This window comes from Anguilla rostrata, chromosome 16 (assembly GCF_018555375.3).
Source record: "Anguilla rostrata isolate EN2019 chromosome 16, ASM1855537v3, whole genome shotgun sequence".
In the NCBI taxonomy this organism is placed as follows: domain Eukaryota; kingdom Metazoa; phylum Chordata; class Actinopteri; order Anguilliformes; family Anguillidae; genus Anguilla; species Anguilla rostrata.
In genome coordinates, this window is record NC_057948.1 from 20,070,949 (window position 1) to 20,092,357 (window position 21,409).

The 21,409-nt window shown below is 55.3% G+C and overlaps 1 protein-coding gene across 5 annotated transcripts in view; it reads right to left on the bottom strand.

The window, feature by feature from the left end:
* The window catches only part of herc1 (HECT and RLD domain containing E3 ubiquitin protein ligase family member 1), a 66,310-nt gene that overhangs the window by 13,613 nt on the left and 31,288 nt on the right, over positions 1-21,409 (bottom strand). For 2 of the 5 annotated variants that reach the window (XM_064313165.1, XM_064313162.1), the window contains exons 36-63: positions 21,059-21,142; positions 19,986-20,515; positions 18,361-19,133; positions 17,706-17,904; positions 17,058-17,218; positions 15,854-15,970; positions 15,336-15,567; positions 14,811-14,932; positions 14,439-14,662; positions 13,174-13,442; positions 11,437-11,489; positions 10,838-11,038; positions 10,196-10,370; positions 9,830-10,097; positions 8,308-8,521; positions 7,408-7,664; positions 6,582-6,709; positions 5,907-6,043; positions 3,702-3,902; positions 3,477-3,607; positions 3,135-3,340; positions 2,670-2,790; positions 2,255-2,401; positions 2,046-2,147; positions 1,751-1,924; positions 1,333-1,626; positions 1,147-1,212; positions 756-881 (exon numbers count right to left, since the gene is read on the bottom strand). In XM_064313165.1, coding sequence (XP_064169235.1) covers positions 756-881; positions 1,147-1,212; positions 1,333-1,626; positions 1,751-1,924; positions 2,046-2,147; positions 2,255-2,401; positions 2,670-2,790; positions 3,135-3,340; positions 3,477-3,607; positions 3,702-3,902; positions 5,907-6,043; positions 6,582-6,709; positions 7,408-7,664; positions 8,308-8,521; positions 9,830-10,097; positions 10,196-10,370; positions 10,838-11,038; positions 11,437-11,489; positions 13,174-13,442; positions 14,439-14,662; positions 14,811-14,932; positions 15,336-15,567; positions 15,854-15,970; positions 17,058-17,218; positions 17,706-17,904; positions 18,361-19,133; positions 19,986-20,515; positions 21,059-21,142 — 5,712 coding nt within the window. The remainder of the gene's footprint in view (positions 1-755; positions 882-1,146; positions 1,213-1,332; positions 1,627-1,750; positions 1,925-2,045; positions 2,148-2,254; positions 2,402-2,669; positions 2,791-3,134; positions 3,341-3,476; positions 3,608-3,701; positions 3,903-5,906; positions 6,044-6,581; positions 6,710-7,407; positions 7,665-8,307; positions 8,522-9,829; positions 10,098-10,195; positions 10,371-10,837; positions 11,039-11,436; positions 11,490-13,173; positions 13,443-14,438; positions 14,663-14,810; positions 14,933-15,335; positions 15,568-15,853; positions 15,971-17,057; positions 17,219-17,705; positions 17,905-18,360; positions 19,134-19,985; positions 20,516-21,058; positions 21,143-21,409) is intronic. The other 3 variants (XM_064313164.1, XM_064313163.1, XM_064313166.1) reach the window with 3 other exon arrangements.

Sequence of the window (21,409 nt, forward strand, 5' to 3'; positions counted from 1 at the left end):
ATGATCAGCAGTGTAGAGTATGAGCAGTGGGAAGGAGATGATCAGCAGTGTAGAGTATGAGCAGTGGGAAGGAGATGATCAGCAGTGTAGAGTATGAGCAGTGGGAAGGAGATGATCAGCAGTGTAGAGTATGAGCAGTGGGAAGGAGATGATCAGCATGTAGAGATAGCAGTGGAAGCATGATCAGCAGTGTAGAGTATGAGCTCTGGAAGGAGATGATCAGCAGTGTAGAGTATGAGCTCTGGGAAGGAGATGATCAGCAGTGTGATATGAGCAGTGGAAGGAGATGATCAGCAGTGAAGTAGAGCGTGGGAAGGAGATGATCAGCAGTGTAGAGTATGAGCAGTGGGAAGGAGATGATCAGCAGTGTAGAGTATGAGCTCTGGGAAGGAGATGATCAGCAGTGTGGAGTATGAGCAGTGGGAAGGAGATGATCAGCAGTGTAGAGTATGAGCAGTGGGAAGGAGATGATCAGCAGTGTAAAGTATGAGCAGGGGAAGGAGATGATCAGCAGTGTAGAGTATGAGCGGAGAGATATCCATGTAAAGGATGAGCAGTGGGAAGGAGATGATCAGCAGTGTAGAGTATGAGCAGTGGGAAGGAGATGATCAGCAGTGTAGAGTATGAGCAGTGGGAAGGAGATGATCAGCAGTGTAGAGTATGAGCTCTGGGATGATTATCAGTGGTGTAGAGTATAAGCTCTGGGAAGGAGAAGGCACATATGGTGTTAATTTGGGGTTTATATGAGGTCTCACCTGCTGGGCCTGGGAGAAGGAGGGGGCGATGGTTGGCACCAGCGTGTTTCTGCCAGCCTCTGCCAGCTGCCCATGGCGTCCAGCTCCCCACAACAGCACATCACACTTTCCACCAAGGTGCCAGTCCTGCCATACAACAGCATGCAAATCAGAGGCAGACACACTAACACTGATACAGATACACACACGCACACGCACACACACTGATACAGACACACACACACGCACACACACTCTCACACACACACACTGATACAGACACACACACGCACACGCACTCTCACACACACACGCACACACATACACTCTCACACACACACACTGATACAGACACACACACGCACACGCACACACGCTCTCACACACACACTCACACACACACACTCATTACCTCCGGTCTGGAGGTGGCCCAGGACATAATTTGCTCATCCATTCCAGAGACCCACTTGCTGTTGTCCTGGAAAAATCAAACAAGGCTGATGAAATTACCATGTGTCCACAACCAGAGCACACCCAGGAGAACCAATCAGAGACCAGAGACAGCAGAGGAGGGGGCGGGGTCACACACGCCTCTCACCATGAGCAGGGCCAGCTCGGCCTCGGGCACCGGCTCCAGGTCGGGCACAGTGAAGGACTCTGGGAAGGGGGCGCCGCGGGCCAGCGCCTCGGCCGCTTTGACGGTGGTGGAGAAGCAGTCGAGCCACGCCCACTCGCTGGGGTTCCAGGCACCCGGGTCCAGGGGGCAGAGGCGCAGGTGGGGGGGCACCGGGGGGCTGCACAGCAGCTGGTCCAGCTGCAGGCCCACCGCCAGCGAGGCCAGGCACTGCATGTAGGGACTGTGCACAAGCTGCTCTCCGCACACCACGTGGGGCTGCCAATCAGACACAAGAGCCACACTCACTCAAACACGCACAGACACCCTGCGCTTTCCTCCTATCCATGGATTACAGGGACCAACAGCAGCGGGAGCCGCTCAGAAGTGTGTGGTACCGCACCTTCTCGTAGGTGTACTGCTCCTGGAGCATCACGGGCAGCCTCTCCAGGAAAGCCCTCATGCAGGGAGCCATGTTCAATCCCACAACCCCCTGCTTCTTCAGGGCCGTTCTGCAGGTGGCCAGAACGTGGTTGTTGGTCATGAACTCGGGCGTGCAGTTCACCACCAGCACGTCCTGAAGGGAACAGAGGCGCGGGTGAGCAGGCCGAGCGAGAGAGCGCGCCCTGACACAGGCGGGCACACGGGGGCGCTAGAGGCCCCAGACCCAGGGTTCGGGCGGCGGGCGCCTCTCTCACCTTGGACCTGTTGGAGCAGATGGCCACTCCCACGTCGGGGATCCAGACGGTGTTGTTGATGGCGCCGGACCCGGCCACGGCGGTCTGCAGCACGGACCCGTCCTGCGGGGGAGGGGGGGGCGGGGGGCAGAGTGCGGGAGCTCCGTGATTCGGTCGGGAGGGAGGTATTCGGCGTAAAGTAAACGGGGCTCGGGACGTCCGGGACTCACCCGCAGGGACCAGATGTTGACGAGGCCGCCCACGCCGCCGGACACCAGGGCCAGGCCGTCGGGGCTGAACGCCACGGTCCGCGCGGGCGTGATGTGGCCCTTCAGCTGGAACACGCAGGTCACGCCCTTGGGCCGCCGGTAAGTGCGCTGTAAGCAGGAGAGAGTGAGAGTGAGAGACGCCCCTCTGGAGGGGCGGGGAGTAAACCTGCTAAAAGCCTCTCTATTGGCCAACATCTCTTCCCTCAGTAATTTACTGCTATACTTTACTGTTCTGGCTCAGTTTTTCTATGTCAATCACCCATACAGCTGTTTACTGACATACAGCCCCAACACAGAGCCCCACCTGGGCCCTGATCCCCAAACCTGTGACACGCGTAGCTCCTGCACCGCATGCTTAGCTCCTGCAAAGCTTTACCTTTAGCTTTGACTTCGGCTCCATTTCCCACCACACATCACAGCTGCTGGAACTGCACTCTGGGAAGTCGCGCGCGTCCTGCGGGACGGTCCAGACGCAGACCAGGCCGTTCTGGCAGCACCTGGAAGCGCACGCACAGCAGCCGGTCAGAAGCGGGCCGAGGGAACAGAAAGTGCTTTCTCTTTTCAGAGGAAACTCTCAGAGCTCCGGAATTAGAAGCGCTCACAGTACGTGCGTGTTTTTTCCCTTTCATATAAACGGTGCCGTTACTTGGGGAACATGGAGCTCGTGTCGGAAGGGAAAGGCTAATGGGCTCTATTCTGGGAGGCCTGCTGAGTGCTTGGTAACAATCGGCCTCTCGTGCTCCCGCTGCGCCTGAGTGCTGGGCGCCATGGCGACCCAGCCTGCTGGATCCGCCGGGGACCTGCTGTAGGGGTGGGCGGGACGGGGGGCGGGACCACGTACGTAGCCAGCATGTTGAGGGGCTTGGGGCTCTGCCCGGGCAGGCCGCACCAGGCCACGCTGTTGACGGTGGCGGGATGGGCGAGGGCCTGCAGGCACCTCCAGCCCGCCCCGGGACAGGGGCAGGCCCACAGCTTCACCGTCTCCTCCTTGGCGCAGGTGAGGAGGACCTGGCCGCTGGGGTCCCACCTCATGCAGCTGATGGACTCCTGTGGAAGTAGCACAGCCCTCATTTACATCACCGCCAAATCAGACAGGAAACCAAACAAAAGGAATAAACATCAGCAGCAGGGTCCGGCAGGGACAGGAGACTCCCTGATCCTCGGGGCTCTGAGAAGCCCTCACCTTGTGGGCGTCGATGACCACGATGGCTCCCTTCTCCAGCGGCTCCTTGGAGCCGATCAGAAGCTTTCCGTCGGCGTATCCGATGGCGAAGGGCTTGTCCTCGCTGTACCAGGCGATGTGCATTACGGCCACTAGGGGGAGCACACAGAGAGACCCGGTCACACACAGAGCCTCCCTGCAGGGGACGCGGTGCACGGCGCCCTCTGTGGACGCTCCGGTCCTCACCGTCCTTCCTGCAGCAGTGCTCCAGCTCCACCCTCTGCATGGCGGAGGCGTCCACCACCTCGATGAGGCCCACCGAGCCGTCCATCCGGCCCACCAGCAGCAGCTCCAGCGGCTCGCCCGCCCACAGGGAGGCCGGCTCTCTCTCTGGCCAGGCCAGCGCCGACACCCAGTGAGGCTGCACGTCCAGCAGCCCCTTCCCCCCTGCGGGAGGCACCAGAGCGTTACACGAGCCACTACGCCGCGCGTTACACCCGGCCACGCCATTACAGGCTCCTGTTACATGCACACGCGTCCCTGAGTTCTTATAAAATCTGAACCTTTTTAGGTCAGGTTTTTTTTTCCTGAGGCTTTTTTCTAGGTTTTGCCAAGTTGCACATGTAAAATGTGTATTCAGAATTGAGGGCACACAACTGTGATGATTCTGAGCCTGGCAGGGTGCATACATACTGTCAGAAAAGAAAAAATCATTACAACCACAAAAATGAATTATCACTAAAACTTGAAATACTGAATGCTTAAATCCCAGGGCTTCATACTTCAATACATAATACCAGGCCCTAATATCCACAGAAGCAAAGCTGACTGGATCTGAGAAACCTCAGCTGTTACACTTCATAATGAGTCCTCAGGTTTGGAATCCTGGCACATAAGTCTCAGAGGTTTGCCTGGTAGGGGGGATGTGTTCACTAAAACCTGAGCCAGGAAGAGGGCCACCGTACCCCGTGGCTACAAGCGCACGAGCCCGCTGCTTTCATGGAACACACTGGCTCTTCAGTCGCTGTGACTGAAATAACAACGGACGGCTGGAAGGTCGGAAGAGAACCGTTTTCACAGCCAGAGCCCCCAGAACAGCGAGCTTCAGGAAGCCCAGAGAGAGGAGGCAGACTGCACTCCAAAGGGACTAAAACTACATAGCATTATGGAGGGGGTGGGGGGGGGGCAGATTTATCAGAAATCGCGACGGGTCCATTAACAAACCCGCTGCCAGTGCCTGCCATGCTAAACTCAGCTGTGCAGATGCGTCGGTTTATAACTTTGAATCCATGTTTTTTTATGGGGGGGGGGGGGCGGGCGCATGACATTTAAAATCCTGTTTGCGTTCGCCTGTAATTCCCACATAACCTAATTAGCCGAGCTGAACCCACACTGGAGTGGACTGGCGGGCGGAGGACAGCTTGTCTTGACTGCAGGGCTTGGGTGACGGTGCGGAAATTGGCTGCAAAGCCGGTCCACAGCTCTGGGGCCTGTGAAATCTTAATGACTGTTTCACACGGCTTCTGCCCATGGCAAATCAGAGCCTGTGAGAAGCACAGGGCCTCGCATGTGCAGCTCAGAAACCTGCACACACTCACTCCGCCGCACTGTCGCTCAGACCCCTGCGCGCCAGTTATCAGCCGCTGTATGCTGATGTTACAGTAGAACAAAGTGGCAGTTCTATTAATGAACGCGTCGTGCCTGGCCTTTAAGGTGGCAGGAACTGAACAGTCATTGTTTTTATGCTAAATTATTTGGCAGAAGTGACCAAAAAGAATACACTGCATCTGTCTCTGTCTGCACTGAACAATACCTGCATACTGAGGCCTACAGTCAGTGAGGATTAACTCTCCACGGACTTCTGTACCAAACATACACTATATGACCAAAAGTATCTGGACAGCCCTTGGTCTGGGGCTGTTTTTCATGGTTTGGGCCAGGCCCCTTCCAGTGAAGGAAAATATTAATGCTACAGCATACAATCACATTCTAGACGATTCTGACTGGTCCTTCTTTATTTCATTGAACATAAAATGAAATGAATATGAAAAGAACTGAAAAGGATTACAAACGTGCATAGTTTATCTTTGCTAATAATCCTTTTCCACTTGATTAGCTCCAGTAAGAGAGCATGGGTTAAGAAAGCACTGGGGTAGAGTGCTGTTATTCCAAGCTCAGGCTGTGAAACACGTCCGTGTCTCAGGGACTGTGATATCACTTCTGTAAGTGCGACACTCAGATGTAGGAGCAATTACAGAACTGAAAGAGAGGAGAGCTCTTTGGCCCCAACACGCCTACATGCTTCATCTGAACACCCACTAAACACTTTGGTAAAGTACCATTTAAAAATACACTCTCCAGAAGGTTGAGAAACTAAAAAGTAAAAGAGAGGGAAAAAGAGGAGGGCCCCGTCTCAGTGTGCGGGGGAAGGCACGACGGCCCGCGTCTCACCGTTGACCTGCCAGATGTTGACCATCTTCTCCATGGCGGCCGCCAGGTACTTCCCACTGACGCTCCAGGACACGGGCGCCAGGCTGGGGTCCCCCGGGGAGCCCATGCAGCCCAGGCCGTCCTCCGCCGAGCCGTCCCTGCCCGAAGACACGCGCAGGCTTAGGACAGGCAACGCAGCGGCTACCGCTAACTCAAACACAAGTCCCAGAAACTCAGTCAGGAATACAGCGGCTATTGCTGTTGTTTATTTTTAAATAATGTGGCTTTCGCGACAGATCCATAGTTCTCACGCAGTTCCACGTACCACAAATGTCTCACAACTCAAGAGCCGACAAAATCAGAATCCATGTGATAAACATAATGATGTGTTGGTAGTTGGGAAAAAGAACCAAATGTTTTTTTTGCCAATTCTGAGAATCCAATTTTTTGTGCGACAGAGAAAATCGTTTTTCACGCCGTAGAAACTTCTTCACGCCCTTTACCTTACCGTACAACTCTACGCAACATAAAAAATAATCAGGTTTCCACAGCGATGCTGAAGGAACACCAAGTACACTTTACGCTGCCATCGGTGCTCTCTGCCCATCTCTGCAAACAGCAGCCGTTATGGACACCGGCACCAAGCCTGTCACAACGCTAACGACATTTCCCCCCAGATAGAGGAGCGCGGCTCACATTTTATTGAAGATGCAGGTCTGCTGGAGGGTGTACTGGCTTTTTGTCACGTTCCACACCCTGACCGTCCCGTCATTGCCACTGGTGGCCAGCAGGCCTTTTCGGCTACACCAGCCACAGGCGACAACCTGCCAAACATCAAAATGCAAGTCCCTGTTATTGCACGGGACTTCAATGACACATCATGGATAACGATTTTAAAAGGTTATTTTTTTGGCCATAAAAGCAAACCGGCTGTGAAATGACGATACTTTAAAGATGCTCTTAGTTGCAAAAATAAAATCCAGTTGACGATTACTTTTGGCATTCAGCTTACAGTAATTTACAAGTACAATTCACAGATACAAATGTCAGCATGCTAATTGTTAGAAATATTTGCATTCTGACATTTCCAAACTTCAGACTGGTGATTATAATTTTTTTGATTTGGGAAATTTTCCATGATTATTCAAGGCCAGCGTGATATTTCGCCTCAATCAATCAGTCTGACAGTAAACAGACAGTTCCCCAACTGACCAAGAAAGGGTCAATTCACACGCAGTGAATCTGTGGACGCATTCTACAGTACGCAGAAGGGCAGTCTGATACCTACAGTACAAAAAGGAGTGCCGTAAGGGGGTGGGGGGTTAAAACAATTCCAAGGGTCCTGACTGACAGAGGCCCTCAAAAATATTAGAACAAATAGTTTTTGTGGGCTGGTGGGGCCCAATGTGAGATCTTTTCATGGTGGCCCCCCCGCCTACAACCACAGGCAAACAAGGGCACATACGCTGTGGATCAGTAAACACCCCCCCCCCTCCCCCCGCGCGCCCTGGCGCTGACCTACCCGGCTCTGGTGGGCCTCCAGCTTGAGGAAGGAGCACTTGCGCAGGTCGCCGGCCATGTCGGCGAAGGTCTGCGGTCGGCTCTGGTTGTCACGGTCGTGCGCGGCCAGCGTGCGGACCAGCTGCTGGGCGGCCCACTGGCGGTGCTGCGAGGACAGGCGCGTGGACACGCAGCAGGCCGCCAGCGCGTTGGCCAGCTCCAGGGGGCCTACAGCGGAAGGATTATATGAAGGATGGGCAAACAAATGCGCTACAAGACCTGCTTGGACAGAACAAGGACATAGTGCTGGGGTGAGTGAGGGCACAATGAAGAACACGCACACAAATCACACAACCTGACAGCAACAGCGCACTAACAGTGCATCATGAGGATAACTGACTAATACACCTCGCCGCTGTCATGCAATGGCATGCAAACTGTTCTACTCAGCAAGCTAGCCCCAACATCACTCTTCATGCATGCTTCCCATTAAAACCACAGATGCAATGTAACAGCCTTTAAAACTAAATCCCAAAGGCATCCTGTCTACATGCCACTGTACATAAGGGGTATTCAACCTTCACATTATGACCAGATCACACACAGACAAATCCAGGGCAGAACATTTTTTAAATAAAATCAAATACGTATTTAACTTAGCAAGACAGAGTTACACACGCTTTACATAGATTTCAATATCCTTTTTAATACGCTATACATAGCATGCTCTATTTAACACAGAACGCGTCCCCCTTTTGTCTATGCGGGAGGTCCAGGATCTGATGAAGGCTGAAGACCCCATGTCCTATTGGTGCAGACAAGATGCAAAGCTAAACCGAAACGCAAGGCAATGAATCATGGGCTTATGGCCAAAAAGAGACTGAGTCATGGCAGCGAATGAGGGTGAGGAGAGGTGACGAACCTCTCTTCTCCATGTCCGTCTTGTCGTAGTTGGGCCTCAGCTTGGCCCCTTTGTCGGCCAGCAGGGCCACCAGCGCCTGGGTGACCACAAAGTTGGGCGAGGTCACCAGCTTGTTCTCCTCGGCCACGCCCCGCAGGAAGCTGGGCAGGAACTTCCTCTGGATGGGGTCGTCCACCGTGGTCAGGTTCATGCCCGTGGCGGCTGAGATCAGATTCTGCAGAGAGTTACAGGACGGGTCATTTTCTGTCCCGCAGAGACTAGAGCAGGGCTACTCAGCTCCACACCACTGTGTCTGCAGGCGTTTGCTCCAAACAAGCGCCACACCACCTGACTTTACTGATAAGCTAACCTCCTGAATTAAGGAGGTAAAGTAGTTAGTAGTTAAATCGGGTAATGTGCTGCGTGGTTGGAGTGAATACCTGAACACACTGCGGCCCACTGGACCTGGAGTTGAGCAGCGCTGGACTAGAGAGATCAGTAATAAATGGAGCCGTTTGTTGTGGTTTATAATGAGCAAGGTGGGAGGCACATACCACTGTAATACCAGACTTACCTACACCAGTGATTTCAGAATTACTGATTGGCTGAGGCTCCAGAGCAATAATTTCATTCATATGTCAGAGATGTCTTCACTATTACCTCGCTACAGCATTAATGCAGAAGCAGTCATTCACAAAGCACATTTTTAACATATCATACGAGGGCAAAATGGAGCTGAATAACTTTCATTCAGCATTGCCAGTACCACGTCTGTAATGAGTCACACTGACGGAAATACATTTTTGTGCTTTTGTTACAATACCGTTCAAAGACATGACACAGACATATCACAAAAGTTAAGAATTACATAAAAATTACGCAACTGAGATATCTATCAGATGACATTTTTAGATTTTAAAGGTGGCAACCCAAGCTGATGCAAATGTGCGTAATATAACAAGTGCCCACGTACCACATGTAAATTCTAAAGCAGTTTGTTAGTCAGAGTTAGAGTCTGTCACATGCCATATTCCTTCCTGCTAGATGTCAAGTATAATTTTGTCCGGGGGAAAGATGCCTGGAGGGGGGTGTATTTTTCAGTGGTTGTGTGAATGCCTCGTCCTCCGCGGCTCAGTAAGGCTGCAGGAGGCTGGTACCGCTGTGCCGGGGCTGAAGGGTTTCCACTGCACTGTCCAGGTTTCTAACCTCACTGCACCAACAAGCCTCCATTCACTATGAATCTTTGCCTCATTTCTGCTAGAAGGTGAATCCGTGATAAATTGTGTGCGTATCGCTGAACCGAAATCGCTCCTGTATTACAGAGATACTGACATAACAGACTCGCTTCAGACAGTTTTCACTGCACGATGACAGCGTTCTGTCTGTCAAACCGGAGAATAACCCACATTTCTACAGCACAGTGCTACTCTTTCCAGCACGTAGAGCTGAGCACGTCACGGCAGGGGCAGTGGGACTCAGGAGCTGTACTGAAAGCTCGCCACGCCCGCTCTGAGCGTGGGAGAGTGACTCAGAGGTGACTCACCTGCGTGCAGAGCTGGACCAGCAGCTTGGCGGCGTTGGGGCTGTTGGAGGCCAGGCAGCCCACGGCGGTGCTCAGGTAGGCCAGGCAGGAGATGGGCTTGCTGGCCTTGGCGGCTCCCCGCGGGCGCTCCGAGGCGCCGGGTCCGGCCAGCGGGCTGGTGGAGAGCCCCGCGCGGCCCGCGGCCGCCAGGCACATGAGGCGCACCAGCGTCCGGATGTCCGTCAGGCCCAGGGACTCCAGCCCCGCCGCCAGGCTGCAGCTGGACCCGCTGGCAGGCAGGGGGCGACACCGTCACCACCACGCTCACCACCAGAGCACTCATCATTCGTACAGCAACGTGGCCTTGCCCAGGGGGCGGGGTCTCACCTGACGGACAGCAGGGACAGCGCCCTCATCACCATGGTCCTGGCCAGCAGCACTTGGGCGGCGGCGGTCACCCTCTTCAGGGCCATGACGCGGTCGTGGGGGTTGAGCAGGGCGGCGGCCTGCTCGCCCAGGGTCACCCTGCCGGAGGAGCTCTTCTCCACGGAGCCGTGGCAGCCTGCAGCACAGACGCGCGGCCAATCGGATCACAGACGCAGGGCTTCCCATAATGCAGTGCGCCCCACCGTGGCCTGGCCAAGACCGGGCCCGACAGTGCTGGGTACTCAGGGCAGCAGGTAAAATGACAAGCCCAGATGGGCCGAACGGCTTGAACCAATCAGACAGGTGGCTCTGATGGTCTGGGCCCATAAAAACAAGTGAACTGAAATGAGTGTATCTAACGCTGGCTTCACGCTACACTGTAGCGGCTATTTAACACACTAGCACATGTCTAACTGATGATGTAATCATGGGTCTAAATATGAAGCGTTGCTGATATTGCTATTCTCAGTGCATTACATTGCATAAGGGCCCACTTCACACATGTGTAAAACCAGAGAAGCCAAAAATAATCAGTTATTAGCATGGATAATAACTCCCAGGAGAGAAACTGTGGGCTTCAATGCATGATGGGAAAGTGCTGACCGATCTGCAGCAGAGTTTCCTCCATGCTGTTGGTGGCGGTGACCATGGCGACGGAGGCCCCGAGGGGGTCGCTGTCGGGGAACTGCACGGCCTCCGGGACCATCCTGCGCTCGCTCAGACCCAGCGGCCCCGCCAGCAGCTCAAACTCCTCCTCCCCCGTCAGCTTCTCATCCTCATCCACGTCCAGCATGTCCCAGTCCTCTGTGCACACACACTTCCTTATTTAAGAGTGTCATTCTGATAATGTGTATACAAACCCTTGCACAGTTCATACACACACACCTGTGTACCCCTCTCACTAGCATGCATGCACATACACACACACCCCCAAACATGGGTGTATCTGAACAAACTCTATCTGTAACTGTTCAACAAAATAAAATTTATGTATCCAGAATGGGGGGAAAGACAGTTTCATTTTCTGTGTTACATTAATTTGGCCAACTACAGGAATAAAACCAATCACTACGCAGCGTATTATATGTGTGCACACATTTAGCATATTATTTTATGTATACGGCACTCGGGTTCAGATGCAGCCCCAGTGAAGTGGTGTGACGACTTGTTCTGATTACCACTAAAGTCCACGAGCTCCATACCTTCATACACACTGTCCTGCTTCCCCAGGAGGTCTGGAGCCTGCCCCTTGTATCTGAACACAAAGCACCAAGATGAGAGTCAGACTCAGTACTGAGACAGCACCGGGACAGACAGGGTGTACACAGAAAAGGACTAGCCTAGCCCGCGGTGCGTTCAGACTCAGTACTGAGACAGCACCGGGACAGACAGGGTGTACACAGAAAAGGACTAGCCTAGCCCGCGGTGCGTTCAGACTCAGTACTGAGACAGCGTCGGGACAGACAGGGTGTACACAGAGAAGGACTAGCCTAGCCCGCGGCGCGTTCAGACTCAGTACTGAGACAGCACCGGGACAGACAGGGTGTACACAGAGAAGGGCTAGCCTAGACCGCGGTGCGTTCAGACTCAGTACTGAGACAGCACCGGGACAGACAGGGTGTACACAGAGAAGGACTAGCCTAGCCCGTGGTGGGGTCAGACTCAGTACTGAGACAGCACTGGGACAGACAGGGTGTACACAGAGAAGGACTAGCCTAGCCCGCGGTGCGTTCAGACTCAGTACTGAGACAGCACCGGGACAGACAGGGTGTACACAGAGAAGGACTAGCCTAGCCCGCGGCGCGTTCAGACTCAGTACTGAGACAGCACTGGGACAGACAGGGTGTACACAGAGAAGGACTAGCCTAGCCCGCGGTGGGTCAGACTCAGTACTGAGACAGCACTGGGACAGACAGGGTGTACACAGAGAAGGACTAGCCTAGCCCGCGGTGCGTTCAGACTCAGTACTGAGACAGCACTGGGACAGACAGGGTGTACACAGAGAAGGGCTAGCCTAGACCGCGGTGCGTTCAGACTCAGTACTGAGACAGCACCGGGACAGACAGGGTGTACACAGATAAGGGCTAGCCTAGCCTGCGGTGCTTTCAGACTCAGTACTGAGACAGCACTGGGACAGACAGGGTGTACACAGATAAGGGCTAGCCTAGCCCGCGGTGCGTTCAGACTCAGTACTGAGACAGCACCGGGACAGACAGGGTGTACACAGAGAAGGACTAGCCTAGCCCGCGGTGGGGTCAGACTCAGTACTGAGACAGCACTGGGACAGACAGGGTGTACACAGAGAAGGACTAGCCTAGCCCGCGGTGCGTTCAGACTCAGTACTGAGACAGCACCGGGACAGACAGGGTGTACACAGAGAAGGGCTAGCCTAGCCCGCGGTGCGTTCAGACTCAGTACTGAGACAGCACCGGGACAGACAGGGTGTACACAGAGAAGGACTAGCCTAGCCCGCGGTGCGTTCAGACTCAGTACTGAGACAGCACCGGGACAGACAGGGTGTACACAGAGAAGGGCTAGCCTAGCCCGCGGTGCGTTCAGACTCAGTACTGAGACAGCACCGGGACAGACAGGGTGTACACAGAGAAGGGCTAGCCTAGCCCGCGTGCGTTCAGACTCAGTACTGAGACAGCACTGGGACAGACAGGGTGTACACAGAGAAGGACTAGCCTAGCCCGCGGTGCGTTCAGACTCAGTACTGAGACAGCACCGGGACAGACAGGGTGTACACAGAGAAGGACTAGCCTAGCCCGCGGTGCGTTCAGACTCAGTACTGAGACAGCACTGGGACAGACAGGGTGTACACAGAGAAGGACTAGCCTAGCCCGCGGTGCGTTCAGACTCAGTACTGAGACAGCACCGGGACAGACAGGGTGTACACAGAGAAGGACTGGCCTAGCCCGCGGTGCGTTCAGACTCACCTCTCCGGCACGGGCACCTTGGCTTTGCTCTTGACGGCCAGGTACTTCTCCCGGCAGCTGCCGCACAGCAGGTAGTACGGGTTTCCGCTGCCGCACTCCCCGCCGAACCAGCCGTCCACGTAGGAGCCGTTGCTGCGGTAACCCTGGCGGTTGGCGCTGCGGCCGCAGCCCGGGTGGTTCTTCTTCATGTGCTGGTTGAAGTTAGCCACGCTGCTCTCGCACAGCTCACACACCACCACCTCGTCACGGTCCTCCGTCTCACACACGTGCTGCAAGCACACAAACGCGCACGCGCACACACACACGCACACGCATGCGCACGCACACACAAACACGCGTACGCGCACGCATACACACACATACATACATACACACATGCACACACATACACACATACGCACACGTACACACACACGCACACGCACACGCATGCGCACACACACACAAACACGCGCACGCGCACACGCACACACACACGCATACACACGCACACACGCATACACACACGCACACGCACACGCATGCGCACGCACACACAAACACGCGCACGCGCACACGCATACACACACACACACACACACACACAAACACATGCACACACCCATACACACACACACACATACGCACAGATACACACACACACACATACATACGCACATGCACACACACACACACACACACACACACATACGCACAGACACACATACAAGCACGCATACACACACATATGGAAACACGCACGCAAGCACACACATATACACACACACGCATACACACACACATACACACACACACAGCTCAGTGATGCCGTGCCAACTCCAGGAGTGCAAAGCAGCTAAAGCGCAAAGAAGCTAATGTGTTGGCCACCCTCTCTAAGCATCTGACTGATCCATGCCAAGCGCAAAGCTTCAGAGCCCAAGCAGTGATCGACCACTCACAGGACAGCAGACAGCCCGCCACCACACTCACCACACACACTCACTTTAGCCTGGCCTGACTCCACGCAACACCAGAGCTGGAGTCATGCTGGTGAAAGGCAGCTGCAGCTAGCGCAGGCATGCGTGTGCGTGCGCATGCATGTGTGTGTGTGTGTGCGTGTGTGTGTGTACGTGTGCGTGCGTGTGCATCTGTGTGTGTGTACGTGTGTACGTGTGTGTGTGTGCATCTGTGTGTGTGTACGTGTGTGTGCGTGTGTGTGTGTGCATGTTCCCTGGTCGTGTGGAGCGAAAGAAGAACAGAGGCAGCCGCCGCTGCGTCACACACACCCATGTTGGCCAGTCCAGTACCTCCGGGATCCACATTCCCAGAATGTCGGTGTCGCTGGCCAGGTCCTGGCCGAACATGGCCTCCATGGTCTCCTCGTCCAGGTCCATCTCCAGCTCCTCGTCCAGGTTGAAGTCGTACAGGGTGCCGGGGTCCTGCTGCAGGGCGCTGCTGCCGTCCCGCCGGCTCTGGCTGCGGTGGGCCTGGACCGAGCGGTACAGCCCGGCTGCGGCACACAGAGGGGTCAGTACTGCACGCTACTGCGCCTGCAGGGGGCGCCTTTCCATTCCCCCCTTACACCGCTCATTCATCCCACTGTGAGACAGGGTATCTGAATAGGGGTAGAGGGAGGAGAGGGAGGGGTGGATCCTCACCTGCGCGGGACAGCAGTGTCCGGGCTGCCAGGTCAAACCGGTGCTTTCGGCTGACGGAGGAGCGCCCCCTAGGGGTGGGGCCACTGGCAGCAGAGGCGCTGTCCTGTTCCAGACCCTCCGGGCTGAGGCACGGCAGACGCACCAACACACACACAAGATTTAGAGATACGACATAGAAAATACACACAAATAATAGCTACTTGCTATTCAACAAAGCGCTAAACATTCTATTGCTGAGATTCTAATCTGTGTTCTTCTCTTTCGAAAGCTATGCTGTCTCCACAGTGAACAAACACTATGAGCAATGGCATCCAACCGAATTGCAACACCAGTTAAACTTCCTCCCCTTTTGAATGCAACCTATTCTTCTTGAAAAATAGAAGCAGTGCATGAATGTCTAAATGAGGAGCACATTAAAAAGCTTGTTCCACGGCTCTACTCATTTCTGCAACAGCAGAGACCAGCTGAGCGGAGTACGAAGCCCTGAAGTGGGCGGGGCTTCACAGTGACGGGCGGCGGCAGCACCTCTCGCTGAAGCCCTCCTCCATCTCGGCGGCGTCAGCGTTGGGGATGTCCGCGGGGGAGCGCAGGTAGCTCCTCTCCATGGATTTGCCCCCGCCGTTGGAGGACATGGCCCCGGGGCAGGAGTCGGCCCCGCCCCCGCCTGTGTGGGTCTCCTCCTCATCCTCACCGGGGTGCTCGATCATCCACATGGCCAGCACCGTGATGTTCTGGGCATCCGCCTCACCCCGGGCCCCTGTGGAGATGGGGTGAGGGGTTTGAAATGGGGTTGGGTTAGGGGGTGAAATGAGGTTGGAGTTAGATCAAGTTGGTAGTCCAGAGGATTGGTGGAAGGTTAAGGTTAGGGCAGGGGTGGGGAAGAGGTGAATGTTGGGTCGAGGTATTGCAGCGTTAAGGTTAGGATTTAAGTTGGGTCAGGAGGCAAAAGACAGACGTGCCCCGAGTCACAAACTCATTCGACGTAGAAGCAAAGAATACAGGGGGTCGCTTAGCAACAGCGTTTCCATGGCGAACTCCCTCACCTGTGGCCTCCAGGGCCTTGGAGATCTGGCGCAGGGAGAAGCCCATCTCCAGCAGCGGCACGGCGATGGCTGGAGGAGGCGGGGAGGTGGAGAGCCGGCTGCTGGGGTCCGACAGGGCTGCAGGCACAGGCCGGGAAAGGGCGGTGAGAACAGAGCGACCGCCGTGTTACCGCTGGCAACGCACAGCGGTGCAACCAGCACACCACAGTACAACCAGCACACAGCAGTGCAACCAGCACACCGCAGTGCAACCAGCACACCGCAGTACAACCAGCACACAGCAGTGCAACCAGCACACCGCAGTACAACCAGCACACAGCAGTGCAACCAGCACACCGCAGTGCAACCAGCACACCGCAGTACAACCAGCACACAGCGGTGCAACCAGCACACCGCAGTACAACCAGCACACAGCAGTGCAACCAGCATACAGCGGTGCAACCAGCACACAGCAGTGCAACCAGCACACAGCAGTACAACCAGCACACAGCAGTGCAACCAGCACACCGCAGTACAACCAGCACACAGCAGTGCAACCAGCACACCGCAGTACAACCAGCACACCGCAGTACAACCAGCACACAGCAGTACAACCAGCACACAGCAGTACAACCAGCACACCGCAGTGCAACCAGCACACCGCAGTACAACCAGCACACAGCAGTACAACCAGCACACTGCAGTACAACCAGCACACAGCAGTACAACCAGCACACAGCAGTACAACCAGCACACAGCAGTACAACCAGCACACAGCAGTACAACCAGCACACTGTATCCCTGGTGTCCCACCAACCGTGCACTGCCATGTCAATGTGTACGTGGGGAAGATACTACAGCTAAATTCGCAGAGAAATGTGTCAGGTGAAAGTGTCAGCCACCTAGTGTGCCTACCATACGTGTTTAATGCTTATTAGAGATTACGCACGGGTGCAGTAAAATTCACTCATCACTCTACATGCAGAGTGCAATGCAATTCAGATATCGCACGTATCCGTACCGCATATGTGCACCTGTGTGTTTGGGACAGTGTGAGGGGTACACACATGTACCTGTGTGTTTGGGACAGTGTGAGGGGTACACATGTACCTGTGTGTTTGGGACAGTGTGAGGGGTACACATGTACCTGAGTGTTTGAGACAGTGTGAGCGGCACACACATGTACCTGAGTGTTTGAGACAGTGTGAGGGGCACACACATGTACCTGTGCGGTTGCTGGTCCTGGTGGGCTGGGAGTCCGGGGAGGTGAGGCTCTGTCTCCTCCCCACCTCGTCTGAGGGGGAGGTGGGGAGAGAGGACACCGGGGGGGTCTGTGCTCGGCGTGTGGGGAGCAGGGTGGTGGTCGGATAGCTGGAGAACATTTGCCTGTTCAAGCAAAATCACACACAGGTGCGCATTTACAAACCACCGCACAAACAGTGCCCCGATTGCCCGTACATGCAGAAAAGTGCCTGGTAATACAAATAATAGCCACTGATATTCATTCAGGAAAGAGGAAATGAATTTTCCTAGAATTGAAAATGCACTTCATCTCTGGTCATTATGTTTCTTTTCGTCTGGAGGGCCGTGAAATGGGTCACTCACTGAACCAGTACACAGGTGGCTGTGATTGGCTGAGCAATATTCTTAGAGAACTCTCCCAAAAGGCAGCTGAGTGCAATTTAAAAACTGCTATTCACGTCCTTTTATTCGCACCATTTATGAATAAAAATGACTACAATTCAGACAGAACAGAATAACTCATAAATTTAATAGAATGAAAAACTGGCAGCATAGAAAAGACTAAGAGGAGGAGTAATAGATGGTCACATGACCAGGCGTGTGTGTATGCGTGTGCGTGAGCGCGTCTGACCTGAGCAGGCTCAGGGGCATGACGCCGGGCGACTCGGACGCGGGCACGGTCTCTGTGTCGGTGACGGGCGTGGTGGCGGTGGTGGTGTCCTCCAGAGAGCTGCTCATGAAGGAGGTGGTGCTGGAGGCCGAGGGGCTGGTGGTGACCGGGGTCTGGGCCAGCTGGCTGCCCTCCGTCTCCTCGGCCTCCGGGTCCACTTCTACCACACAGCGTCCAAACAAAACCACTCAGCTCAAACACTAGGCCCCAACTGCCACATAACACCACTCAGCTCAAACATGACTGGGCCCCAACCGGCACATAAAACCACTCAGCTCAAACATGACTGGGCCCCAACCGGCACATAAAACCACTCAGCTCAAACATGACTGGGCCCCAACCGGCACATAAAACCACTCGCCACTGACACAAAGCTCCTCACACTGCAGCTGGCAGAGGGTTCAGAAGCACTAGAGACTACCAATGCTAACAATTAAAACAACCATAGACTTATTCTCAAGAGATTCACGGCATAAAATTATCATTAGCCAATTCTGTTAGCTAATGTTATACTGAAATTACATTAGCGGTGCGTGCCAGTGATTAGTATTTAGTAAATACCCCGCTCGATGGCACATGCTGCCCAAACAGTACACAGTGTTTCTGTGGAGCTCACCAGGCTTGACTTTGCCCCCATACTGCTCCTCCAGGAGTCCGTTGACCACCAGCTTGTAGATCATGGCCTGGGCGCGCTCCAGGTCGGCCAGGCCCAGCGCGCGCTTGATGGGCGAGCGCACCACGGCCCGCTTCACCATGTGGCGCATGAGGAACTGCAGCGCCGCCCGCATCTCCACCTCCTCCTGCAGCACGGGCGAGCCGGCGCAGTCGGCGTTGTGCCCGTTCTCCGCCAGCGCCTTGGGAACCAGGAGCAGCTCGGCGTAGCGGCTGCAGCTGAGCAGGGCGCTCAGCGACTTCATGGCGCCCAGGTAGAGGTAGGACAGCTGCACGGCGCGCATCTCCGACTGGGCCTGCGCCGCCTCGTGGCCCCGCCCGCCGTGCTCGTGGGGCCGGCGCTTGGGCTCGGCCGCGGGGGCCTGCTGGCCGTCCAGGGCGAAGGAGGCGGCGATCTCGCCCTCCGACTTGGAGGCGGCGGCGTGGGCCTTGACCTCGTCCAGGCTGTGGGACACCCGCAGGTCGCCCGTCTCCCGCCCGGCCTCGGGCTCGGCCCGCGCCTCCGCCTCGGCCTTCTCCTCGGACCCGCGGCGGTGGCGGCGGTCGTGCCGGCGGGCGGCGGGCTTGCCGGCGTCCTCGTGGATGCTGGTCAGGTAGGTGAGGTCCAGCAGCAGCGAGGCGGTCAGCCCGCGGAAGCGCGACACGTCGAAGGGCAGGGGCTCGCACGGCTCCAGGTTGTACAGGGGCGTGTCACTAGGCGACCAAAAAGTTGGGAAGCTTTAATGAAGACCAGAGTGACAAAGGAAACACAGAGTGAGGGGAAGACAGGAGGAAGAGCTACAGAAAAGCAAACTTGTAAATAATAATAAACAAAACAAAACAGGAAACGGTTGTGATGATGGGAGAAGACAGCAGCGTGAGTTTGAGGCTTCAAGAACCTCACAATGGATGGCGCCATCATGGGCTGTCAATCGCTGGCTTAAACCAATGAAATGGCCTTGCTCTCCATAGTAAAACACCATGACTGGTTTAAGCAAGTGAGTCACTGACAGCGCACGATTGCTCCACTCATCGTGGGGCTGATGAAGCCCCGCCCTCACCTCCCTGGAGAGAGAATGTGATTGGATAAAGGGGTCAGGCAAAGAGGAATGAGGAGAGCAGGATGTGAAGAGAGGCAGTGCGAGAGAGTGCTGGATTACAGATCCTTCAGAGCGAAACAAAAGCAGATTCAGTTAATGAACATTTCCATACCGGCAAAAGAAAGACCGCATCTCCATACACTGAGCCAGACATGGCAAAAATAACACATTCACAGAGATACAGCACACATGCATCTCTTCAGAGCTGAAGCACCTTAAAAGCATCCTGCATACACATGCAAATGCAGACCCAAGTGCAAACCACATCGTAAATGTACTGGATGCATTAACGTGCGATATTCTCCCCCAGCTGCACACAGATGAGTAATACGTGTGGCATAAAGAAGTTTGTATGTCTGGAAGTACGGAAACCACACAATGGCCCCAGGAACTCAAATTAATGACGGCCATCAACTGTCATGTTTCCGGATTCTTCCAGACCCCCCCACCCCCTGCACCCCGTTCCCCCTCGGGTGGCGGGGTGGGCTACCTGATGGTGATCTCGGCCTCGTCCCACTGCACCTTGGCGGAGGTGCTGCCCTCCTTGACCACGCCCAGCAGGGTGGCGTGCCGCCCGGTCTGCTTGTGGACGCACCTGCCGCCCACCCGCAGGCCGGCGTCGGCCCCGCCCATGACGGCCAGCACGGGCCACACCTCGGAGCAGAGGGTGCGCAGCTGGGCCTCCGGCAGGTCCCCCAGGCCGTGGCGGGCGTGGCGGCCCTTCTCCTCCTCCCGCTGGTCCTGGCGGGCGTCGTGCTCCTCGCGGCTCTGCACCGAGCGGCTCTTGCGGAGCCGCTGGCCCCCCCCGGGGCCCCCGCCCTCGCGGAAGCAGGCCTTGATCTTGTGCAGCCGCTCCATCATGGTCTTGTTGATGCAGTGGGTCCAGCGGTCCATGCGGTGCAGGATGCGGATCAGCTGGATCGCCGCCTCCGCCAGCACCGTGGCCACCGGGCTGCAGATGGGGTCGCCCGGCAACAGGTCCCGCGGCGTGCCCCTCATCTGCATGTCGCAGATCTTCACCTGCGGGGGGGGGGGGGCAGACGCCCACAACGTGCCATTAGCCTCAGCCTCCGTGGGCTGCCTCCCATTTAGGCCCAGGACTGACCCACAGGGGGCGCTCTAAATGATTTTCACACACAATACGCCAGTGATCTAGACTAAGACTCTCTGTCTCTTTATCTTTCAGATCTCTCTATTCCGCCAGTGTTCAGATGCAAGGACATGCAAAAACATGGGGTGAACAGTGAGGAAATCTGACCACTTTTCAAACCAAGGCCAACTATCTTCAGCAAAACATACAGCAGTGTCCAGAAAAGTGCATGAAATGTGCTACACTGGCTCTACTACTGATAAATTATTCAGAAAAATCGCAGCTCCACAGCACAAGGGGGCAGAAGCCAATGTGCAACCTTCTGCCAAGCAATGAGCTCAAACGTCACGGGGAGTCCTCTTTTGTGACAGGAGCGTTGTAACGAGGGCGGGCCAGTGGCATTATCCGTACATCAGGGCTGAGAATAATGAAGGGCTGGTGCCTCAGCGCCCCCTGGTGGCTGAATGCTTTACCTTCTCGCCGGGGTTGCTGCTGTAGAACATCACGCAGGGGTAGAGCTCGGTGGCGTCCACGTCCTCGAAGGCTAATTTGGGCTCCTGCAGGGGGAAACAGCAGCGCGTTAGAGGGGGGAGAAGCCATCAGTCATCCTTAACGACAGCCTCTCTCCCGCAGGAGGGACGCTCTAAATCACAGGCATTATATCACATCCCTGCTGAACGAGGGAAGGACGGCACCTGCAGAAAAACAGACGACTCTCCCCTCCCTCTCTTACTGGAGAGGGGCAGAAAAGACGGCTCTCTCTCCCCCTCCCTCCCTTCCTGGAGAGGGGCAGTAGAGAGCCGTGCAGTGCAGTAGCTCCCCCA